Here is a 22,640-nt window from a genome sequence, read left to right on the forward strand (position 1 = left end):
CTCCCCCGTGACTGTTGCGATCATTTCGATAGCTGATGTAGTTGCTGGGAAAAACTTCACTATCCATGACCTCACCATCTAGCCATGATTCACTTCCAATCACAGCCGACGGTTTCGTCATGTCGATTAAACCACGCAGCTCCTCTACTTTATTCTTAACACTTGGGCAATTTAGAACAATAAATGACAAGATAGAACGTTCCGGTTTAGTCTGTCAAGTAGCTTGAACCACCTGGCCCCGAGATTCGTCATATATGTATTTGGCGCTATTCAAATAAAGTACATCTTATTTCAGACGCGCTTTACCATTGGTGCCCTTGCGAGCTTTAGCATAATTCCACAGTATTTTCCTCTTTTTTTCGAACTGGTTCAGAGAAGTCCTCCGAAATGCTAGTAGAACTTCCTTTTAACTTTCTCGCATTCGACAGAACACCCTCTTTGTCCTTGAATGAACTGAAATTAACAATTATTGGCCGAGTTCGTTCCGGACTGAACCGTCCGAGACGATGGGCCCTTTCGATTGCGTATTTTTTGGCTCAAGTTACGTGGAGCACCCAATATAAAGCAAAAGGGTCTTGTGTAATCAGATTGCGCATGCCACGCGAACGCCGTTCTAGAATGCAAGCGAGCTCCATTCTGGAATGTAGTGTCAATTATGTATAAATGGCCGACGCACTTCACCCGTGGACAAAATATTGATGACCGTGTTTGCTGCTGTGCTTCCAGTGTTACTTTCTTTTGTGGGCATAAGTTTCCCCAATAAAAAGAGATTCGTCACTCATCGTGTCAGCCCTGTCTAGTTCTTGACAGTCACTACAACGTGACTATGTGAACCAAGTGGAAACGCTTGCTCCCAGGTTACCGCTAGCTAGAAGGTCAACGCGCAACGTTTGCTAGGCAATGCGGTATGGCATGCTGTCGATATGTAAACCTTGAGCGTGCGGTGCCTAGCTTGACTCAGCACTAGCCGTTGCTATAGCTTAGTCATCAAGCTAGTTAGCAACTAACTTATGCTTCCTGAGAAACTTAGTTGCTGACTATATTTCCGGTTCAATATTGAGCTGAAAGGGTTTTTGAGCAGCTTTGCCCGATTACTAGACTTGCTCGGATGTTTTGTTTTTCTCCTAAGATTTAGGTGGTAACACTCGGCACAAGAGATATTTGATGGCATACTAAGGCAACACTGTGGGGGCCAACATAGAGGGCGCTGTCGTGTTGCAGGTCTCTGCGGGCCGGCACACCTGCAGTGCGGCGAGCGCCAGTGCATCGACATCGCGCAGAGGTGCGACGGTCGACTCGACTGCGTCGACGGCGCCGACGAGCGGGACTGCCGTGAGTGCTGTGGATGCTCGCTTTCAGCCGCCAGCGCTCATGCTGTGCTCGCGCAGTGACCCTGTCGAGCCACGGACAACTGTGGGAGCCTCCGCATGGTTACCTGCGCGCCTACCGGCGCGGCCGCTTCCGCAAGGTCTGTGCCGATGGTCCAGGGGCCGAGCTCAAGCACGTGGCGGTGGCTGCCTGCGCCGCGCTAGGACTTGGGTGAGTTCCCCCCTCTTCCCACTGTACGGTCTGACCGGCGTTGTCTCCGCAGGCCGCCGTCCCGCGTGGAGCTGCATCGCGACGGCAACAGCAGCGATTCGTACCTGCGCCTGCTGGACCCGCACGCGCCCGGCCTCAGGTGACGTTCCTTCGTTGCAACTCATCAAGGTGGAGCCAATTGTTTCCTCCCTACGGTTCGTTATTTGTTTCGCCTTGTCGCCACAGCTAAAATGGAGACTCAGCAAAATTTTATTCATGCACTATAGAATAAAAAGACTGGAAACGCCCATTTTCTCCCATAATGAGCCTAATTACGCCCCCCACCACGCCTACGAGGAAGGGTAACAGCGTAAGTAGTGACACGTTCCCAGACCTCACCTTGACACGTATTATTAAGGACACCAACTGGACAAATTTCCAAGAAAACCTAGGCAGTGATCACCACCTAATCAGCATTTTCCTCTCGACCCCCAAACTACGCAGAGTCATAGGGGACGTGGTGATCACTGACTGGTAAAGGTTCCGCCGACACGGTCCCCCACCCGACTCCGCACCGGAATCGATGGGGGACTGGTCAGAATACATCAGATCGTCACACAAACAAACATCTAAACGCATTACAAGAACAGCAGAGACGCCTGCAGTACACAGACACCTGTTCCACCTGTGGGAGAGCAGGCGCAGTCTGCTGAAGAGGTGGAAAAACCAGAGACTGAATAGGAACCTCCTCCGCAGAATCGCTGCTCTAGCGGAGAAGGCGAATCAATACGCTAGCAAAATTGCAACCGAGGGATGGATCCAGTTCTGCAGCTCGCTACAGGACACTCTGAGCACTGCAAAAAACTTGGGTCATCCTGAGGAACATGCTGGAACCAGAAAAATCAAAATCGGTGACGAGCAGAACATTACATAGAATCACGGACGAGTTTACGGGTACCGATGAGGAATTATTACAAGTCCTTAAAGACAGATACATCGGAGAAGACACCAATACTACCAGGAGTCCAATTAACTACACGGGTGTAAAAAACGAGAGACTCGACGCCCCAATAACCAAGGAAGAGGTCTTTGCGGCAGCTCAGGTGGCCAAAAGAAATACTACCCCTGGTGCAGACCAAATTACAAACGCAATGATTAGGGACCTCAGTGATAAGGTCATAAAGGCATTGACAAACCATTTTAATGAACACTATTGGCTCAAAGGGATGATCCCCGATGAATGGAAAGAAGCCAAAATTATGATACCGAAACCTGGGAAGAAGCCATCCCTGCAGGCACTGAGGCCCATATCTCTGACGTCGTGCATGGGAAAGCTTTTTGAACGGGTTATTCACACTCGGCTTCAAAACTTCATAGAGGACAAGGGCCTATTCCCAGCCACTATGCTGGGTTTCCGCAGCGACCTCTCCACTCAGGGCGCATTCCTCCTTTTACAAGAGGAAGTCCTGAGCTCCATACCCAAAAGAGGAGAACACTTAATACTAGCACTTGATCTAAAAGGAGTGTTCGACAATATCTCACATAGGGTCATCCTATCCGAATTAAACAACATCGGATGTGGTGAAAACACCTTCAGTTAATTAAAGGCTTTCCTAACACGGAGAAGTGCTACAATAAGCGTAGCACAAGTTACGTCGGAGCCTTTTCAGATGCCAAGCAAAGGTACCCCTCAAGGAGCCATCATCTCTCCTCTGCTCTTTAATATCGCCATGAGAGGACTCCCGCGGGCCCTGAATGATGTACCGCAGTTGAGATACACCTTATATGCGGATGATATCACTTTATGGGCAACGCGCGGATGCCTGGCTAGCAAGGAGCAGACACTCCAAGAGGCTGCAACAGCAGTTTAAAATTTCGCCAGGGCCAGCGGGCTCAGTTGTGCCCCAGATAAATCCGAAATTATCAGGGCACATGAAAAAAGATACAAAAGTAATGGAGACATTGACATACAAATTGAAGGAGTCAAAATAAAAGAGGTAACCGTTGCACGAATTCTGGGTTACTGGGTTCAGAGTAACAGAAGAGCAAACCACACAATAAACATGTTAAAATCAGCGACAAAATAAATTGCCAGAATGATACAAAGAATAACATGTCACAAAAAAGGAATGAAGGAGGCGGATACAATTAGATTAGTACAGACCCTTGTAATGAGTAAGATAACGTATAGTCTACCTTTCCACACACTAAACAAAAGTGAAGAAGCAAGCATCGAGTCTATAATTAGGAGCGCCTACACAGTGGCCCTAGGGCTACCGGTAGGCACACCAACCGAAAAACTATTACAGCTCGGAATACATAATACCTACTCCGAGTTAAAGACGGCGGTACTGACCGCGCAGAGAAGTCGTCTAAGCCAGGCGAGGGCGGGAATAGAGATGGTGAATAGAGATAGATACTCGCTAGGGTGGGCTTCCCACCGTACCCCCAGAACCTGGACGAGGTACTGATGGAAACCCGGATCCCGTCCGATGCAAGATCTCGGTCGCTCCCCTGCCCAAGAACATGGACCGAAACCAAAACAAAAAGCGGAGAGAGTAGATGGCTCCGTAAACAAAACAATTGTTTGGTATGTGGACGTTTCCAGGTAAACTGGAAACTGGCCGTTCGCGCTCCGCTTGCGCACTCCACGCGTCGCGCACGACTGCAAAACTTGGCTGAGATGTTCACAGGAGTACATGTTATCCGCGGACTATGTTTTCTCTCCGAGCCCGAGGACCCCTCTAAAAGTGTTTTCGGCCGTGTCAGCAGAATATATACACACTTCTACTTCATTGCTTCTTCGTCGAAGTAGTGAGTGGTATACAGAATGGCTTCTACGTAAGCGTGCTCGAGAATATACGTAAAGTTGTTCGCTTCGGTGTTCAGTGCCAACGCGGCTGAGGGCTCGCTATTCTATAATGAAACACGCAGGGGTTGTTTGTGTTCAATAAAGTAAATTTTAAAGTATAGAGTACGTAAAGCGCACAAAAATGGGCTTTTGGAAACGTCGAAATCAATAAAAATCATGCAGGAAAAAGCTGGACAGTTTCTAGTCCATGTTTAATGTTACAAGTACAGAAACTATCAACTTGGCCGTTTTGTTATCGCTGCGGCAAGTTCTCCGATTGCTACGCTGAGTACACGGGTTTGATAACAATTCACATTTTTTTTCTTTTGTTTTGTTTTTTATTGGCTGTGGCAGTTTGCCTGACGTGGCGAAACTGTTTCCGCCACTTGTGTCTCGAAAGGTAAGACGTCATCATGGCTGCCGGACTGCCACACGCGCCTAGCCGTCGGGTCACGCGTTGAAGCTTCTTACGCCGTTGTTACATGCGCTACAAAGCACATATAGACACAGCAAATAAAGCCCAATCCGCATTCACGCGATTTTGTGCGCGACGGCGACGAGCGACGGCTTCGAGTGACGAAACGGGCCGTCGCGCGAACTGATCGCTCGGTCTTTTCGCTCGATCGCTCGGTTCTAGAAATCTAGAATTCGTCGCTCGTCGCCCGGAAGTGCTATGAGCGACTAGCCAATAGCGCGAAGCCGGAACTGGATATACATCCGTCAATCACTACCGATTGTCGCATGGAACGAGCAAACGACTAGATCTTGATACGTGCAAGGATAATAACGTAGTGCAAGACCTTTAGAAATATTTACGCTGCTCTTTACACTAAAGCACATCAACTTAATAAAGCAAGCGTCACACCAGTTTCGGCGAGTATTTGTTGCCCTCATACCGGCAACACCGGGGAGACGTCGCTCAAAGTCGTCGCTCGCATGCGGTACGACTTGTACGCGACGAGCGACCGCGACAGAAATCTCCATCGCGTCGCTTGTCGCTGTCGCGCGCAAGATCGCGTGAATGCGGTGTATACTTAAACGTTTCGTAGCAACAGCGCAATAAGCGCACTTATCCGTATGACCCGACGGTGCACTAAATCTGGCCGGTCGTGAGGACTTCTTGCTTTCGGTAACTTGCCATCATCAGATCTAAGGGGCGAAAATATTTACATACCCAGGAATTCCGGACATCGCTTCTAGTTCAACGTTTGCACACCACGTGGCGTACGGACCTTCAAGATTCAAAATTCGTGCGATGACGCACACTATGTAGTGGACAGAAACAAGATATATCTATAAAAAAAGCAAGACCACGATATTGCCGTTGACAAACAAGAGCGAACCAAGAATCACCGACTGATAACCGCAACGCATACGACGAGCGTGCGGCTGCTCGGCTGTGAATCAGCACTTTCGTTGCAATTTATGGGCGTATTCAAGTGGCTCGGTAAAGGGCGTCTGCCCTTCCTCTCATCCCCTGCCTCTTCGATATATGCTTCGCCCGATCGTATTGTCGTCGGCTTCCCCGGGCTCATTCACACTAGGACGACACGACGCCGATATTGGTCTGTTGACTGTCGGCAATAGCAGTTTGCAGGAAGGAAAACGCTGTGCTCAACGGTTTAAAGAAAGGAAAACGCTGTCGCCAACAGTCGGCTGACCAAAATCGGCGCCGTGTCGGCCTAGCGTGAATGAGCCTTTAAAGAAAGCAAGAAGGTCCTTTTGTCGCCGCAGTTTCCTGAATCTGAAAAGGCTAATTAAAAAATAATAATACAAGCATATGAAATGAAGATGACGGTGCCGGGCTTCAATTTGTGCAGACACAGGCTTGACGTCCCTAATTCCTGTTGGCCTCAGTTTACAAATCCATTACCTCGTGCAATTGCGTGAAGTCACCTCGTCGTGTTATTTTCTTCGCCACAGATAACGCTTTTTATAGACCTCAATAAGTGGCAGAAGTGAAGACAGAAATTCGTTTGAAACTGATCAATGTTCAATGACCCTCTTCACTGAAGTATTTTTAGTAAGGCGCCTTAGTTTTACCAACGTTCCTTTCGTTTCTCAAGCTCATAGTAAATAACGTCTGAAATAATGTGTTTCCTTATGCACATGCAGCGCTACACAGACCGTCTTCGCCTGTCTGCTAAGTGTTAGTGAAAGCGTAATGAGACAGAATAGATTTATCTACACGACCGCGAAACCCACCTAGCTGCCTCAGTAGTTATGCTGGTCTCTAGATTTATATAAGGTCGTGGTTTCAAACCGGGCTATTGCGGCCAGTCTTACCAGAAACAAAAAAGCGTGTATCTTTACACCAAGGAGTGTGCTGGTCGGGGCTGGTTGGTACATCATTAGTAAGGGAACAAACAGCGCTATAGGACGGGACGAAATGAGTAGACAGACAAGGCGCTGAACTAAGAACCACTGGTTTATTTCTGGAAAAGCAATATATACAAAGCACAGGTTCAGCGCAGAAACCGTGTTTTTCTGGCCTTCTGCGCTGAACCTGTGCTTTGTAGATATTGCTTTCACAGCAATAAACCAGTGGTTGTTAGTTCAGCGCCTTGTCTACTCACTTCGTCCCGTCCTAGCGCTGTTTGTTCCCTTCCTAATATTTACACAAGTTGTAAAGTACGTTTTGATTACACACTGAAAGTTTTCTTTTACTTACGGGAACAATGGACCTGTGAAGGTCTGGAAACATTTTTTTTTTTTTTTTTAGCAGCGGAGCTGTTTAAGCCGAGCGTTAGTCCGTAACGTGTGAACAGAAATTGTGGGCCGATCCTGGCGGTAGTGCAGAAAGGGTCCACGCGCAATGGCTCAGCTCTGTGAACTAGCGAAGCTGAGCCTGGCTAAGTCTAGCTAAGCATGGTTGGGACTACTTAAGCTTAGTCAGTCATAGATAGCCAATCAATAGCTAATCGATAATTGATCAATAATCAATAAATTCCGGAAATTGGTGGGGATGACTTGGTAGTGCTTAGCCTAGCCCGAAAGCCAGGACTAGCTAGGTTCCCATCAGCTCCGCTGTCTCTTTAGCATTGCGCCTCAAGTGCAAGCTACGAAATTTTTTTTTTTGGCGAGCGTTTGTTTACCGTAAAGGTAAGCTATGCCCCTCCCCAGACGATGTTTTGTCGAATCTTGGGTTACACTGAAAGTTGCAAGGTGCCATGTATGTGCCATGTATATATATATATATATATATATATATATATATATTATATATATATTGTGGGCGTTTATTACGCACATGTTCCTCATCTGTATGTTATCTTCATCATCCTCACACTTTTACCTATCCTCCTCTTCGCCTGTATATGTGATCATCATCATCGCCTGTGTGCTGCGCTGGTTCGCTGACGAGCTCCCGCACACACACACATATATATATATATATATATATATATATATATATATATATATATATATATATATATATATATATATATATATTGTGGGCGTTTATTACGCACATCTTCCTCATCTGTATGTTATCATCATCATCCTCACACTTTTACCTATCCTCCTCTTCGCCTGTATATGTGATCATCATCATCGCCTGTGTGCTGCGCTGGTTCGCTGACGAGCTCCCGGGCCACAATATATATATATATATATATATATATATATATATATATATATATATATATATATATATATATATATATTGATATAATTGAAGAGACGGATACACGTAAAAAAATGTCTGCTTGATTAACATTTTGGATGATGGGCCAGCCTTCGTCCAAAAAATTGGAGGACGCTTAAGCTTCGCCTTTAAGAGTAGAAGGCGTTAGCGTTATCGCGCCCCGTTCGCATCGTGTTTTTCTTTATGCGTAGGCTTCACTGCAATACAAAACGTGGGAAAACCAGCTTACAAAGACCAAGCTTACACCGATCCCCTTAAAGTCGGCTTCACTTTTAAACACAAATGCATTGCTAGGAAGACATTTTACAGGTGCAGTATAAGCCGTCTTATATCAAAATGTGAAGGCCCGACGACCTTTTTTATTACTTTTATAATTGTTTGCTGTTGCCCCGAGGCGCACGCTTGTCCGAAATTCGAAGGACGCTTTAGCATTCAAAGATCCCTGAATGCGTGTCAGGGTTCCCGGCAACTGCAGCTTTCTTTCATTGCGATAGCAATTATATACGCCTCTGGCGCTGGAGTTTGAAGTGTAGTAGCGGCGCCTGGTGGCGGCAAGAAAAGTTGGCTGGGTAGTACCAGGTTGCGTAGTAGTGAGCCCTGCCTGTAGCGAAGCACGCTTCTAACCTGAGTTTTGCGTCGATTCGCATTTTTTTCTGCCCTGTTGTGAGCGCGAAAAGGCACGTCGCTTATCACAGAGCACTCTGCGAGCTGGCCGCAGCCTAGTTTTACAAAAACGGACGCTCCGTATGCCGTGGGACGTAATGCTGGAAGCAGAAGGAATTGACGACGCCGATCCGACCGAGAGACTTAGCTCAGCCTCGAAAAAGTGTCACTGTCGTTACTGCATGCTGCGTCATGGGCTGCCACGAGCAAGAAGGCCTGAATCCCAACATCAGATTCTACCGCTTTCCTTCAAGGCCTCACGCAGCGGAGCGTCGGGCGCGCTGGATATAACTTCACTATCCCACTACGAGCAGCACAGGTTCGAGAGTTAAATGTGCTCATCCTCGACCTCAAGCTAGCACGTTGAGGCAGCGCAGCAAGGCAGTATTGATTACAGCACATAGATGTTCGAGCGCTGTCATTAAAAGCTACATCAAGCGTGAAGCGCACGAGGTCGCGCTGCAGCGCGATTCGCACGTACGTTACTGCGAGCTCATATGCATTGCATCAGTTATTTATCAGTTGCTAAAGGGACTGATGGTCGCTACTACAGCGCAGACATGACTACTTGTTTAGCGGCATGCAGTCAACAAAGATTGCAGGAGGCCCGCTATTTCGCGGCATGCCTAAAGACCGCTGCCGGCACGGCGTGCACCGTTGTGCGCTCCAGCAGCTCTGTACACATGATGTCGGCTCATCGCTGCGTTAATTGGTTTATTGGAAGCATTTCCTCGCGTTTGCGTGCCTGAATCTAGCGGCGTGCAAACCTTACTTGAAGTTCAACTTCGTACGCGACTCGCTTCACTCGCGATAGACACCACGCTGAAACTTCGTCGCTTATTTCTTGAACGGCGTACACGTATTTGGCGTTGCTTAATTTCTTGCCTTTACGCAGCGTGCCACCTCTGAAAAAATCTTCGGCGCTTGATATTTGCTGCAGGCTGTGGCACAACACAAGCCAAAGTAGTGGGTCCATATTGTAAACGTGCTTTCCGAAGCAGACGGCCGAGCTTGGTACAACCCAGCCCAGGGCAGACGGCGCTCTTTAGCACCATTTTTGCAGCGCTCCATGGGCAAAGCAGGAGGTCTATGGACACTCCAGGCGGATTTCTGTTGTCGGCGTCGTCGTAGCCCTGAGGTTCCGTATAAAGTCCAAGGCACGGTGTAAAAAAGGAAGGTGATCCGACGGCAGCGCGAGGCGCGGCCACTTAGGGCGCGTTCACACTGAGACATTCGGCGTCTGGAGCGGCGCGGAACCCAGTTCGGCGGCGGCGAGATCCGCCGGAATAGCCCTTTCTGCGCCGATCGCTCCTGGACCGATTTTTGCGGCAGCTGGCGCCGGATTCCCTCACCGCGGGCCAATCGGAGCGCAAGTGAGAAATTCGAAAGATGGCGGCCAAGTCCGACGCGCTCGTCATGTCGCAGTCTTCAAGGCTCGTCGCGACATCGGAAATGCTCATCGAATAGGTGCGTGCCCACCCCATCGTTTTCGACAAGCACCACGTGAAGCACAACGTGACCTGACAAAGTGGCGTGACCCAGCTTCTCGCGGTCTTGCAGGACGAACCCCCCGCCACCGCTGGCGTGGTTGCTTTGGCGAATGCTTCTACGCGTCGTGCATCGCCAGCAAGGTGTATGCCAGCAGGCTTAGCATCATCGTCGTTGCAAGCAGTGACGAAGAGCCGCAAAATAAAAACATGCCAACTCTACACGAGAGGAGATAAGTGCGTAGTTTCAATAAAGGCGGAGTGAGTCCAGCGAACGCATTGGCAAGCACCCATAGGCTGAGGCGAGCTCACGGGCTGAGTAGCTGTCGTCTGCTCGACGCACCGTCTTTCTTGCGTCGTTCGCATCGTTTCTGTCACGCTTTCTCCATTTAGTTGACTGCATTTTGTTGACAAAATCACTGTTTCTATCACCGAGTATGAAAACTAGATGCAGCAGAGTGAAACGCCTGTCAAAGCTCCATGCTTCTGCGGGGTAGGGTCTGCGACGCCACAAGGCGTCTGGCCGACGTTCCGGCGGCGCGGTAGGCAAGCAGTATGAACGACGCGAATTTCGGCGGCAGGAGAAATCCGTTCGCTGTAGACGCCGGATTCCCCAGTGTGAACGTGCCCTTAGTGTGACTCTACGCACGCCGCTGCCGCAAGGGGCAGCACCTGTTCTGGGGGCCATTTTTTCGCTCGCTTTGCTTGCGTTTTTATGATGGGCACGCGCGGCAGAAGTGCTTTATTTCGATGAATATATGTCGTTCGCCTGCTTAAAACGACTCTACTTGGTTGGAGGAACGTTCCTTTATATTTCTGCCGACATTCCGATTGACTCCGACGCGGCGAGCAGCGGTAAGCGCAGCGCGCCGTCTGCTCGAGCAGACGACGCGTCTCTCTCGTGTTCGAAATGACTGGTATTTTGACTATAAGTGGAATGAAACTTTCTACCTGCTCAGGATTTGGCGTCTAAATAACGAAAAATTGCATATCTTTGGGTATGGGTGTTTAATAGTTGATGGAGGTCGTAAATTATCCCCTGTTGGGCCGCTTCTCCTAGGCCTCCTGAACACGTGCTGCCCCTTGCGGCGGCGCTCACTTCTGGTCACACGAAGTGGCCGCTCTCTCGCCCCAGCGCGGGCGCGCCGTCGGAACACCTATCTTCTTACACCGTGGTTCAAGGGCGATAAAATCGTCGCCGCGCGCCTTATGCTGTATGTGCGAGTAAAAGCGCGCGAGGGACGCGCGCTTTCACGGAGAGCGAACGCACGGCGGAGAGCAAACGCGACGTCATCCGTCGTGCGAAAGGCCGTGGGGGGGGGGGGGATGGGAGGGAGGGATGGCGACGTGTAGCTGCAGCACCAAATGCGTATCTTGCGACCGGGCGCAAGGCGAACTGGCGACTCAATCTCCCACGCGAAAGTAGGCAAGCTGGAAGGCCGCGCGGGAGGGAGGGGGTGCGGCTTCTACTTTGCCAGCAACTGCGTACTTGTACTTTGCGCGGCTCCGGGCTGTCGCGCGCGCCGTATCTTGAAAGCGATCTCCACACGGCTCTTACCTTTGTATGCGCTGTGCATTCGCGGCTCAGTTTCCGTTGAAGCGATAGACCGCGCGAACCTTCGCCCGCTGCGGCGGCTGCGCTTGCTCACGCCTGTGTTTTGACAGTGGTTGTCTGCGGTCATCAAGTGTGATCTATTCATGTTTACTTGTGCGCGCTCACACCAGGCTTGTTAATTCAGTTAGTAAGCGAATGTGGCCAAGTTTATGCAGCCGATAAAACTACTATACTTAATCTGAACTGAAGGCGCGAAAACGACGACGGACTAAGAGAGAACACACACACAGGGCGCACACACACACACACCGGGCACACACACGGGGCGCCCTGTGTGTGTGTGTGTGTTCTCTCTTCGTCCGTCGGTCGTTTTCGCGCCTTCACTTCAGATCATGCTGAACCAACAAGCCCAACTATCCATCCTAACCCACTATCCTTACTCCGTACAGCTCTCTACTAATTTGCTATCGCGATTGATGATTCGCCTTTCGGGCGAAACTGCCACTTTTTTTCTCCACCTTCTCCTCTGCGCGCCGCTACCGTTTTACGCTGCCGAGGAGGCGAGCGCCATCTGGGTGGGGTTTTCGCAAGTAACCTGCCCGAGCTCGCCGCTGTTGTTATGGAAGAAATGCTGGAAAATAGGTTTGTGTTTGAGTTTCCCCGTAACAAAAATATGTTTTCTCGTACATTCAAATTACAATCCGACGCTATCATGTCTGTAGGTTGTAGTTAAGTCGTACTTTACAATTTTTCTGACGGATTTAACTTTGAGAAATTCAATTTTTGTTCATTAACGCCTTGCGCAACGCGGAGGGCCTGTGTGGTGGAGTGGTTCGGGATGGATGAATTTCTCCGCCACGGACGCCGATGCTTACGCCGGCGCCGGATTTTCTGCGACAGAGGGCCCTTAACGCTGTCGCGTTAAAATGACCACATCGCATAGGATTCACACACTATTTAAAGGTGTGCAGGGGCGGTATTCTGTAAGAGTCTACCTAGTGGACTGTCCATTTCGGCGACCGTTGATTCGCTGCAGCTTGGCGTGCAGGAAAATAGTGCGCCTTCCTGCACGTCAAGCTGCAGCGAATCAACGGTCGCCGAAATGGACAGTCCACTAGGTAGACTCTTACAGAATACCGCCCCAGTTTCACGCTGTCGCGCAGTACACCACATTCAGAAGCACTGCGCTTTGCTAAGAACTGCTAACAACAAACTATCAGCGCCAGGTGCGACAAACATTGAAAACAACAACAATCAACACGAAAATGAACACCAAGAACCATTCTTTTTATGTAACCCACTTCCCGTGACATGCTGAAAACGAACGTGGGTAAAATTTGGCTTATCATAAACGTACAATAGAGACTTTTAGTGTAGCCTATAGCAGCAAACGCAAAGAGATAGCGTTAGCGTTGCGTGCTGTACACTGCACGTGCGCTGTACGTAAACGGTGCTGGAGCTCTTACGTACGTACGCTAACTTTGGGATTTAGCGTTCAACGCTAAGAATTAGCGTTGTCGAACATCGCGGCACCCATGGCTCCCGCTTCACCGTGAATTCTGGTGATGGCTACGCTCTCACTCTCGTTATGGCCAGTAACTGTTGAAATATGAGCTTTCGCTTCCTCTAAACTCACCTAAAAAATTAAACTATAGGGCTTTAGTTGCCAGAACCACTATCTGATTATGAGGCACGCCGTAGTGGGGGGCCCCGGTTTAATTTTGACCACCTGGAGTTTTTTAACGTGCACCTAAATCTAAGTACACGGGTGTTCACTGCATTTCGCCTCCATCGAAATGCGGCCGCCGTTCTAAACTTACTTGAAACGCTAATTATGAGCGCATAGCGCGTTCAATTTCTGAGATCGTTCGGCGATTCCGGCGTCCCTAAGCCTGACGAGACGCGTCCGCATAGCAATAACAGAATGATTGCTAATAGATTGTCTTGGCTTGGATACGTTTGTCACAAGGCACCAGACGGCCCTGTTTTTGAACGACTTCCTTACGTTTGCGTTCCCGTGCGTTAAACTGAAAGTCTTGAAGGGACGCACACAAGAGCGTCCCGCAAAGGTTTACCGCGGGGAAGACGCTAACGCTAATGCAAGCAATCTAATGTGACGATTTCATTACTTTTACGGCTAGTCTGCTGATCTGATTTCATCTGTTAAAACGCTATACATTGTATTTTTCAAATTAGTTTTACCAGCTTCGTTGAAAGAGTTGAAGAATGCGTGTTTCTTGTGAGCTGGGAGGTGGCGCGTTCACGCAGCTTATTCAAATTAGTTTTGTCTGCTAGTTCAATCGTCTCGTTACCCACGCTGCGTGATAAGAACTACGTAGCTGTGTCTTTGGTGCTTTGGATGTACAGCCTCCCGCATTTTTAGCTATATCGCGCGAGCGTCCATCACGCGTCATTTTAGTGCCTTTAAGCGGCGATAATCAGCGAGACCGGCAGAAGTACTCTCAAGTGCACTCTCATGTGCAAGAGTCGTCTAATGCGATGTTCCCTTCAGGACTACGTACGGCCAGCGGCCGTGGTACGACCATGTATGGTGCTCTCGCGCGATATAGCTAAACATGCAGGAGGCAGCAGCTTGTGCGATCGAATGACTGAGACCTAAATCGCGAGAACAATCCTTGAATACTTATAAGTTCTTCATTAAATTAGTTTCATCAATCCTTCGATACGCACACTCCTCTCTTTTCTTAACTTTTAGCGCATGCTCCCTGAGCCGGTCGTTGATGCACCGTTCGGTTTGGCCGATGTACACCTTCCCTCACAACAAGGGGACGGAGTATGCCACTCCTGCCGCACACCCCACGAAGCGGCTATCGTGGCTGGTTTGGCAACCTCGTTTGCTGTCACCGCAAATTCGAGGGCAGAGCCTGGATAGCTTATTAGGAGCCGTGAAGACCACAGGAATACGATGCCTGTTCGCGACCTTCTTCAGGTTGTGCGAGACCTCACGCATATAAGGCATGACTAGGGGTATCGCCGTCTCTCGCTTGGTGTCAGCCCTTTTCGCTCCAGCTCTCCAGATATAGCGCAATTTACTTATTTGCGCTATATCTTAAAGTAACTATATTAGACCAACTAACCCAACAGACGGTCCTTCCAAATTTATTGCTACGTATAAAGTTATTGCAAAATAGGAGATCCCGGAGTCTGAGACTGAATTGGGACTTGTTTTAGGTGGTATGCACACAGAGAAACGTAAACTTAGTTGTAGCTGCGACAGTAAAAAGACAAAAAATACAAAAACAAATTTCAAAGGCAGCAATTATAAAATAAACTAGAACACAAATTCGAACAAAAACACAAGTTTAACCACCAGCATATAGAAATAGGAACATATTTAACAAGAAAGCATCATATTTTAACAATTTTACAGGTGATTAGTAAACGTAATATAAACTGTAGCATTTAATAATGACAATGCAAATGATGCATACATTATGTAGTATATGCAAAAATGTTATGAGAGGCCGGGAGTGGTGCAAAAGGAACTTTCTGAATTCTGTAATAATTGAGTGTAGTGTCATTATTTTAAAACAAATGGTTCCATGACAAGAAATTGCTGGAATGAGCAGCTTGCTTGACAAAGTATATACTTTGTTCGGACTTTGGGCAGGGTGATGTTCTCATCAAGAGCAAATCTTGTGCTGTTAATGCTGTCTAGTGAAGAAGATGGAATGAAAAAAAGGGGGAATCGATTGTTGATATGCTTAAATAAGCAGATGCCTAGATTATATTTAATTATGTCGGACACTGCAAGGATATTAGTGGCTTGTAATAATTGTTTGGCGTTGGTGTAGTATAAGATAAATGTTGTTATTTTGATTGGTCTGTTCTAGACGATGTGTAGTGGCGCAATATCAGTACTGTATCCCATGTAAGTATACAGTAGTTGATATGTGAATGAATGAATGCATCGTACAATGACAAGAGAACGCGGTACGTGAAATAAAGGAACGAGGCCGTATACCGTAGGGCATCTGTTTTACGTCTTAAATGTGGTGAAGAAATTTCGAGTATCTTTCTAGTTTGACGATCAAATACATGCAATCATCGCTGGCTTCTATCGAGTACTGTAGCAAGCAGGTGGAAGGAACAGGAACTAAAGGTCGTTGATGTCATGTAAAGACAATAAATTTAGTTTAGATGAATTAAATTCTAATCTTTCTAATGTACATCAGTGCAATGTATTAAGGTCCGCACTATGTTTATTTACTAGGCAGTTCATGCTTTTCTCATACTTAAATATTGTAGCAGCAATCCGCAAGCTATTACAGTGCGTGATGAAATCAGGTAGACCGTTATTATATAGTAAGAACAAAAGTCAGCCCAAAATCGACCCTTGTGGTACCTCTACATTAGTCGTTATTTGCTTTGAATGAGTGCTGGAAACGCTGACAACGTGGTTTCTATTATGGAGGTAACTGCGGATTACTAGCAAGGCAAGACCAAATCTTCCCGTTGCTTCTAGTTTCAGAAAGAGGATCTGCTGATTAATAGTGTCATAGGCTTTAATTAGCTATAAAAAATAGAGGCGGCAAAGCTACCATCATTATTAGCCTTTTTTTAGGTTATCTGTGAGAAATATTTATTAATCTTATTTTATTTTCAATACTACCACTCTCAGTTGAGAACATAGCAGGTAGGCATTACAAACGGATAATCATTTTTTTACAGAAAAAGTGGACATTTGAAAACATCCGCGCTGAAATAGACACATACACACACAAGAAAAACCGAAGCACATCCTCCAGGGTAGGCTTCGGTTAGAGCGAAATCTCTAGAATATCCTGATCGAAAACCGAAGTGATTACGCGTAAAATTATTAAGTTTATTCAGGTAATTTTCTACACGTTTCTCAGTTAATTTCTCGGTTATTTTTCTGGAGAAGGACAGCACACAAAAGGGTCGGTATTTCAGAAATACTGAGTGACCTCCCTTTTTAAAAAGTGGGGTAACTTTGGCACTCTTGCGTTCTGGAGGAAGCGTCCCTCTTTTCAACAATAATGTAACGATATCCGCAAGAGTACTAGATATCGGATAAGCAATTAATTTTATATCGCATAGCTTAATATCGTCGAGACCGGCACTTGTAATATTTAGATTATTAAGTAAGGGATCACTTCATCGGGAGTAGTTGGAAACATGTAAAAGGAATGTGGGAGGCGTGTCAATTGGTAATCACAAAGCTTGTCCGAAGCCAAGTGTTTAGATAAAAAAGTCACTGAAAGCGTCTGCAATGTCAAGAGGGTTTCAATATTCATTGCCACTGTGGTTTATTCTAGTTACGGTTTCCTGGTTGTTGTTTCTAGCTATTTAGGAAGGAATTTGATATTGCGAATTTTTTTATAAGAGTTGTTCCCGCACTCCAGTATTTTTTTTTTCAATGTAACTTCTTTTGCTTTTTCCAGCTGCACGCAGAGGTAGTTGCAGCATTTCTTGTACCGGGCTATCAGTCTAACATTATAGGACTGTTTTTTTACAGCGAAGCTGTTAATGGCTAGCTTCCCCAGGATCGTGTCCGCGTGTAGAAAAAAACTATCATCATCAGCATTGGCTCGAGCGTCGTGGTCTTTTTGAGCGCATGGCGCCTCCTCCCTCCCGGCCGGCTTAGCCCCCGCTATCTGTATTCTCTTGCGCCAGTCGACCTTCATTTCGCCGCGTTCTCCCCTGAGTAGAGTTGGGCCCGGCTGTGAGGCTAGGGTAAGCCTGCTGGAAGCTGCGCCCGACTAGAGTTCAGCCCTGCTTGGAGGCTAGCGAGGCTAGGCCGGCGGCATTCCTTCTTTGCTGGATGGATGGTTGGATGCTTTGAGCATCCCCACCAAACGTCCCTCCGCCTCGGCGCCACCTCGTGGAGGCGTATGAAAACGCCGGGTTGGCGGTGTTTTCAAACTTAGCATTGTAAAAAGTATGCGTGGTTTTCACCGGATCTTACGTTTGTGTTTTCTTCTTCATTACGTGACGTAGGTCACCCTGGCGACCACGTGAGTGCGTTAGCACTTGTGTGCGCGCCGCAATTGGCGCAGCGGTCTTTAATAAAACGGTTTGACGTTACGGTGATCGCGACTGTGTACGTTCCCCCTGCAACGCCTACGAAAGATATCGAAACGTTCACGATAGACATGTTTGGTTGGGGGATGCCCAACGATGATACGTCCTTTGTCATCGTGGGGGCAATATTGACTAGAGCAGACCCATCATAGTCACAGCTTCGCTGGCTTCCATCTTCACAGTAGTGGAAGGGCTCTGAAATTTTTTTTCGTTTTTTTTATAAAATTCTCGCGTCTGTGCATTGCTTTAAGTATATTTAGCACCAGACGACAAGGACAGGAGGAAGACGACAGCACAACTTTATTTCCATCAAACAGCCACCTATCTTAGCGCATTGTATTGGCGTGTCCCTCCTGTCTTTGTCCGCTGTCACTAAATATGCTTTCAGCTTAGCAACACGCCCTACATATGACAACGCTTTAAGTAATCCATCAGTGAGCCACATATTTTGCGATGACGCTAGTACCTTCTTCCATTTTTTCCTTGTGGGGATGTAAATGAAAATTTTGTAAAAGTATAGCCAAAATGTGCGAGAAAGCTTGTTGAGGGTCATTAGTTTACTGTAAACCAGTCTGCATTTGTTACAGCTTCAAAAAAATGTATTTGTCAAGAAAAAGTTTGTAGTAGAATATGGTGCGGGAAAAGGGAATGTAATTAATCTTGAGAAAGATAGAATAATTGTCTGTCATGTGACTAGTAAAAATGCCTGCTTCGCTCAGGACTAAAAGGTTAGATAATGCGTGATCAATGAACTTTCACCTTCGTAAGAGTAAGGTGTTGGTTGAGTATTTAGGCAATCATCCTGAAACTATGATAATAACTGGAATATACCATGCAGTTAAGGGACGTTGTGGCAATTAAATTTACGGTCATTTTACCCATAATTGTCTCGTTCTTGTTTTCAGATGATAATGATTTTAATACAGTATCTAGGCCACTACGGAAATCGCTGATGGCAGTGGTATGTGAACGATAAACTCAACCCAAAATAAAGTTCTTGCAGTCAATGTTAAGAACGAATGCTCAATTTCTACCCAAACGGTTTAACAGTTAGATAAGTGCTAGATCGCGTTGTCGTTTGGAGGCCAAGTTTGCCGAAACAGATGGCTGCTCCGCCATTGCTACTCGATTGTCTATGCGTGTATTCCGATGCCTAATGGGGGAAGCAGAATAGATCTTTGTCATCGTCACAGACCCAAGTTTTTGAGACACAAATGATGGAAAGTGATTTGGTGATCGCAGAAAAAAGATTCTGAATATCATCAAAATGTTTTCGCATGCTACGCGTATTGAAATGAATAAGCGAGCATGAACTGTTAGAAAGAAATAGTTCTCAATCTGTCGTTAGATGCAATGACCTACCATTTCATATACTGGCATACGATGACACTGACATAGACGAAGAAAAAGACTCGTGTCTAGACATTTACAGAGAGTCGCTGGCAATGCGGTGAGGTGGCTATCGGTGGGTTTGCTGGCCCTGATTAGGCAATTGTCAACACCACAGGAACTTACAATTGTTGGCTTTCTTTAGAGCCAGAGCCTTGGTGAACAGCGCCTCGTGTTGCGGCGTCATTCACGTAGACTGTTGATTGCTGCTGTGATGCCATGGTCGCCAAGACACAGTCTAGCCTTACACGCCTTACCAATGAATTCGGTTTTTTTTAAACGAGCTCAATGACGTTCTTTTCGTGGTTGCACACTGTCAAGTTTGATAGGCCGTAAGAGGGCGTCCAATGTTTGCTCCGACTTTTTTTTGCTACACTGCTACATAGTTTTTCCCCGCGTGCAGGGAATTCCACGTTATTCATTCTCGAGTACTCCTCGAGTTCTTCGACCATCGTCAAGAGCGCGCAGTTGTCACTCTTGAGTTTTTTTTTTTTTTTTTCGGCGGCGGCGAGCACAGCCTTTTCAGAGCGGAATGTTTCGGCAACACCATTTAGGATTTCCATACTCTGTTTTAAATCCTCAACCTCGTTTTTTAGTGCCTTAACATCAATCCCTGAAGGCTGCATCCTTAACAAAACCTTGCCGAAGACATCGTAAGCCGAACAATCAGTCCCTTTGCTGAATTTTGCTTCGATTTGATGGACTTTTCTCACGAACTCGGCATTCGTAGGCATAACCTAGCACTCTTGCACACCAATGTAAGTACTGCGATAATATTGCACTGGGATAGCAGCAGCGACAGCCATCTGTACAGTAGTAATAACTTAGATGTAACCACTATCCTGCACAGAGGACAGGAATTTGCGACAAGATGTGTGCGTTGCGCTGTCCGTGCTGCTAATCTAGCCGTCAAAGTCAAACGTGCCGCTTGGGAAAGAGAGACGCACACACAGGTAGCCCCTTCTGGGTGCCGGGTTGACTTCCACGTGTCGGCAGATCGGCTGGATACGATCCAATGCGACATAGCCGGATCGCAGGTAGCTCTTTCTGGCGGCACGCGGTTGCCTTCCACGGGTCGACAGATCGTGCTGGAACGGTTCGATACATTTGCACAGGAATTTGGGTCAAGATGTGTGTGCTGCACTGTCGCTGTTGCTAGTCATGTGTTCAATCGCGTATATGTCCAATGCATTATTTATAAAAGGCTGGTGTAGAACGTAGCTAAAGCGCACAAGAATTCGTTCTCAGAAACGCCGAAATCAACAAAAACCATGCGGCAGCAACCTGAACAGAACAAGTCGGCCGTTTTGTTAGCATTGTGATAAAAGCTGCGATTGCTGAACCTGAGTTGGATACGGATTCACAATTTGTTTTCTTTCGTTTCTCTGCTTTGTCTTCGGCAGTTTGCCAGTAGTGGCGAAAACTTTTTCATCCCTTATGTATATCTTACAAGGCAAGATACCAGTCCTCACTACTGCCGGCCATTGGAGCGTCGGACCCAGGTTTAAGTTACATTCATAGTAATTCAATTCATATGCCCAATGAAGCGGAAAATCCGTCGAGCGTCCGGCGTTAACATCCCATGGCAAGAAAACCCACATGACCAAGGGGTGCCGTCACGTTCCCGGCGCTGGACCTGCTGCGGCTCGCACTGCGAAATACCACGGTGAACAGCCAAGGCGTCGGACGGACGCCGTGGCCCACGCCCAAAAATTTATTTTGCCCAATTCGAAAATTGAGTTGACCTACGTTCAAAACAAATCTGGCCCACTTCCAAATTTACTTGACCCAACCCCACAATTTGGGTGGCACACACCCAAAAAATTGACTTTGCCCAATTCAAAAATTGAGTAGACCCATGTTCATAACTGACCTGGCCCACTCCCAAAATTGACTTAGCGCACCCCAAAAATTTGGGTGGCCCCAAAAAATTGACTTTGCGCAATCCGAAAATTGAGTGGACAAACGTTCAAAACCGATCTGGCCCACTCCCAAAATTGAGTTGGCCCACCTCAAAATTTGGATGGCCCGCACCCCAAAAATTTTCTTTGCCCAATTCGAAAATTGAGTTGACTCACTCCCAAAATTGACTTGACCCATCCCTAAAATTGACGTTGCCCAATTCGAAAATTGAGCTGACTTACGTTCCAAACTGACCTGGCTCACTCCCAAAATTGACTTGGCCCACCACCACAATTTTGGTGGCCCACACCCAAAAATCATGCGCCATTCCACTGCTGCGAAGGTGGATTACCAGCGAAGCAGGTTAGCACACGACATAGAGGTGACCCAAAATTTAGTTGAGCAAATTTATTTCTCTTGAGCGGCGATGGCGGTCATCCCGAAGAAAGACACACACACTTTTATTTTGATCGGCGGCATACATTCGCGTGGAAGACTGGCGCTACCTCGGGGAGCCGGCGGACACGCGCGCCGGGAGAGTGGCAGGCATTTGGAACGACGACATAGAGATGGCCGGCGCGGGTCGCACAGCGGGAAATCTTTGAGAAACCCTTATTATTGAAATTGTTTATTTGCCATCCTGTACATTTACAGACTGTAGAAAAACAGCTATCCTTCAACAGCTTGACGTGTCTACATTATCTACCTGGGAGTCTACTGATCTTGAAAATGGTGCCTATGGATAACTAATCTACTGAAAATGCATATCCGAGTGATGACACGTACAAGCTTTTGCATAGAATGAAGCGATTTTGCATCAAATTCGGGAGCCGAGTTTTTGCACCCGCAGGTCTGTTGACGGACACGATAAATGCGTAGAGCCCTAGCAATAGGCAGTTTCGCTGTATAAATTTATTTTGCCCAAACCGAAAACTGAGTTGACGGATTCAAAACCGAGCTGGCCACTACCAAAATTTACTTGACCCACCTCCAAAGTTTGGGTGGCCCAACGCCAAAATTGACTTTGCCCAATCCAAAAATTGAGTTGGCCCACCCCTTTGCCCAATTCGAGCATATGGCCAATTGAATATATTGCGCAGCAGAGTCAGAATGCACGTAAGGAGACGAGTGCCTCTGTAACTTTTGCGTCGTTATTAAGTGCACTACAAAGAACATGTAAAAACAGCGAAGTGAACGTCCAAGAAACAGCGATATCAAGATAATTATACACATGACCGGTGGAGAAATACATCTGGCTGTCGAGCTGTAGTGAGGAGGCGTGTCTTGCTGTCATTTGCGATTACCAGAGCTAAGTGTCGAAAAGGTCTTCGTCACGTCACAAAAAAAGGCAAAATGAAAGCTGCATCGAGGAATTGAACCCGGGACTACAAGGTGGCCATGAGAGATTCTACAGCTATGTCACCACTGGAGCTTGGCGAACTGCTTTCCCAGTTGTCATATTGACTACTGTCTCAAAACTGTTCGGGCCTTTGCCGTATGAATTTGGTTTATTTCGGCGTTTCAAGAAAACCGTCTTGTGGACTTACAATCTGCTGTAAC

The 22,640-nt window shown here is 47.1% G+C and overlaps 1 protein-coding gene across 4 annotated transcripts in view; it reads left to right on the forward strand.

The window, feature by feature from the left end:
- Nucleotides 1-22,640, forward strand: part of LOC119456179 (atrial natriuretic peptide-converting enzyme) — a 608,985-nt gene that overhangs the window by 542,116 nt on the left and 44,229 nt on the right. For all 4 annotated transcript variants that reach the window (XM_049660866.1, XM_049660865.1, XM_049660868.1 and 1 more), the window contains 3 exons: nucleotides 1,222-1,332; nucleotides 1,389-1,539; nucleotides 1,592-1,678. In XM_049660866.1, coding sequence (XP_049516823.1) covers nucleotides 1,222-1,332; nucleotides 1,389-1,539; nucleotides 1,592-1,678 — 349 coding nt within the window. The remainder of the gene's footprint in view (nucleotides 1-1,221; nucleotides 1,333-1,388; nucleotides 1,540-1,591; nucleotides 1,679-22,640) is intronic.

Source organism: Dermacentor silvarum, chromosome 1 (genome assembly GCF_013339745.2).
Source record: "Dermacentor silvarum isolate Dsil-2018 chromosome 1, BIME_Dsil_1.4, whole genome shotgun sequence".
Lineage (NCBI taxonomy): Eukaryota > Metazoa > Arthropoda > Arachnida > Ixodida > Ixodidae > Dermacentor > Dermacentor silvarum.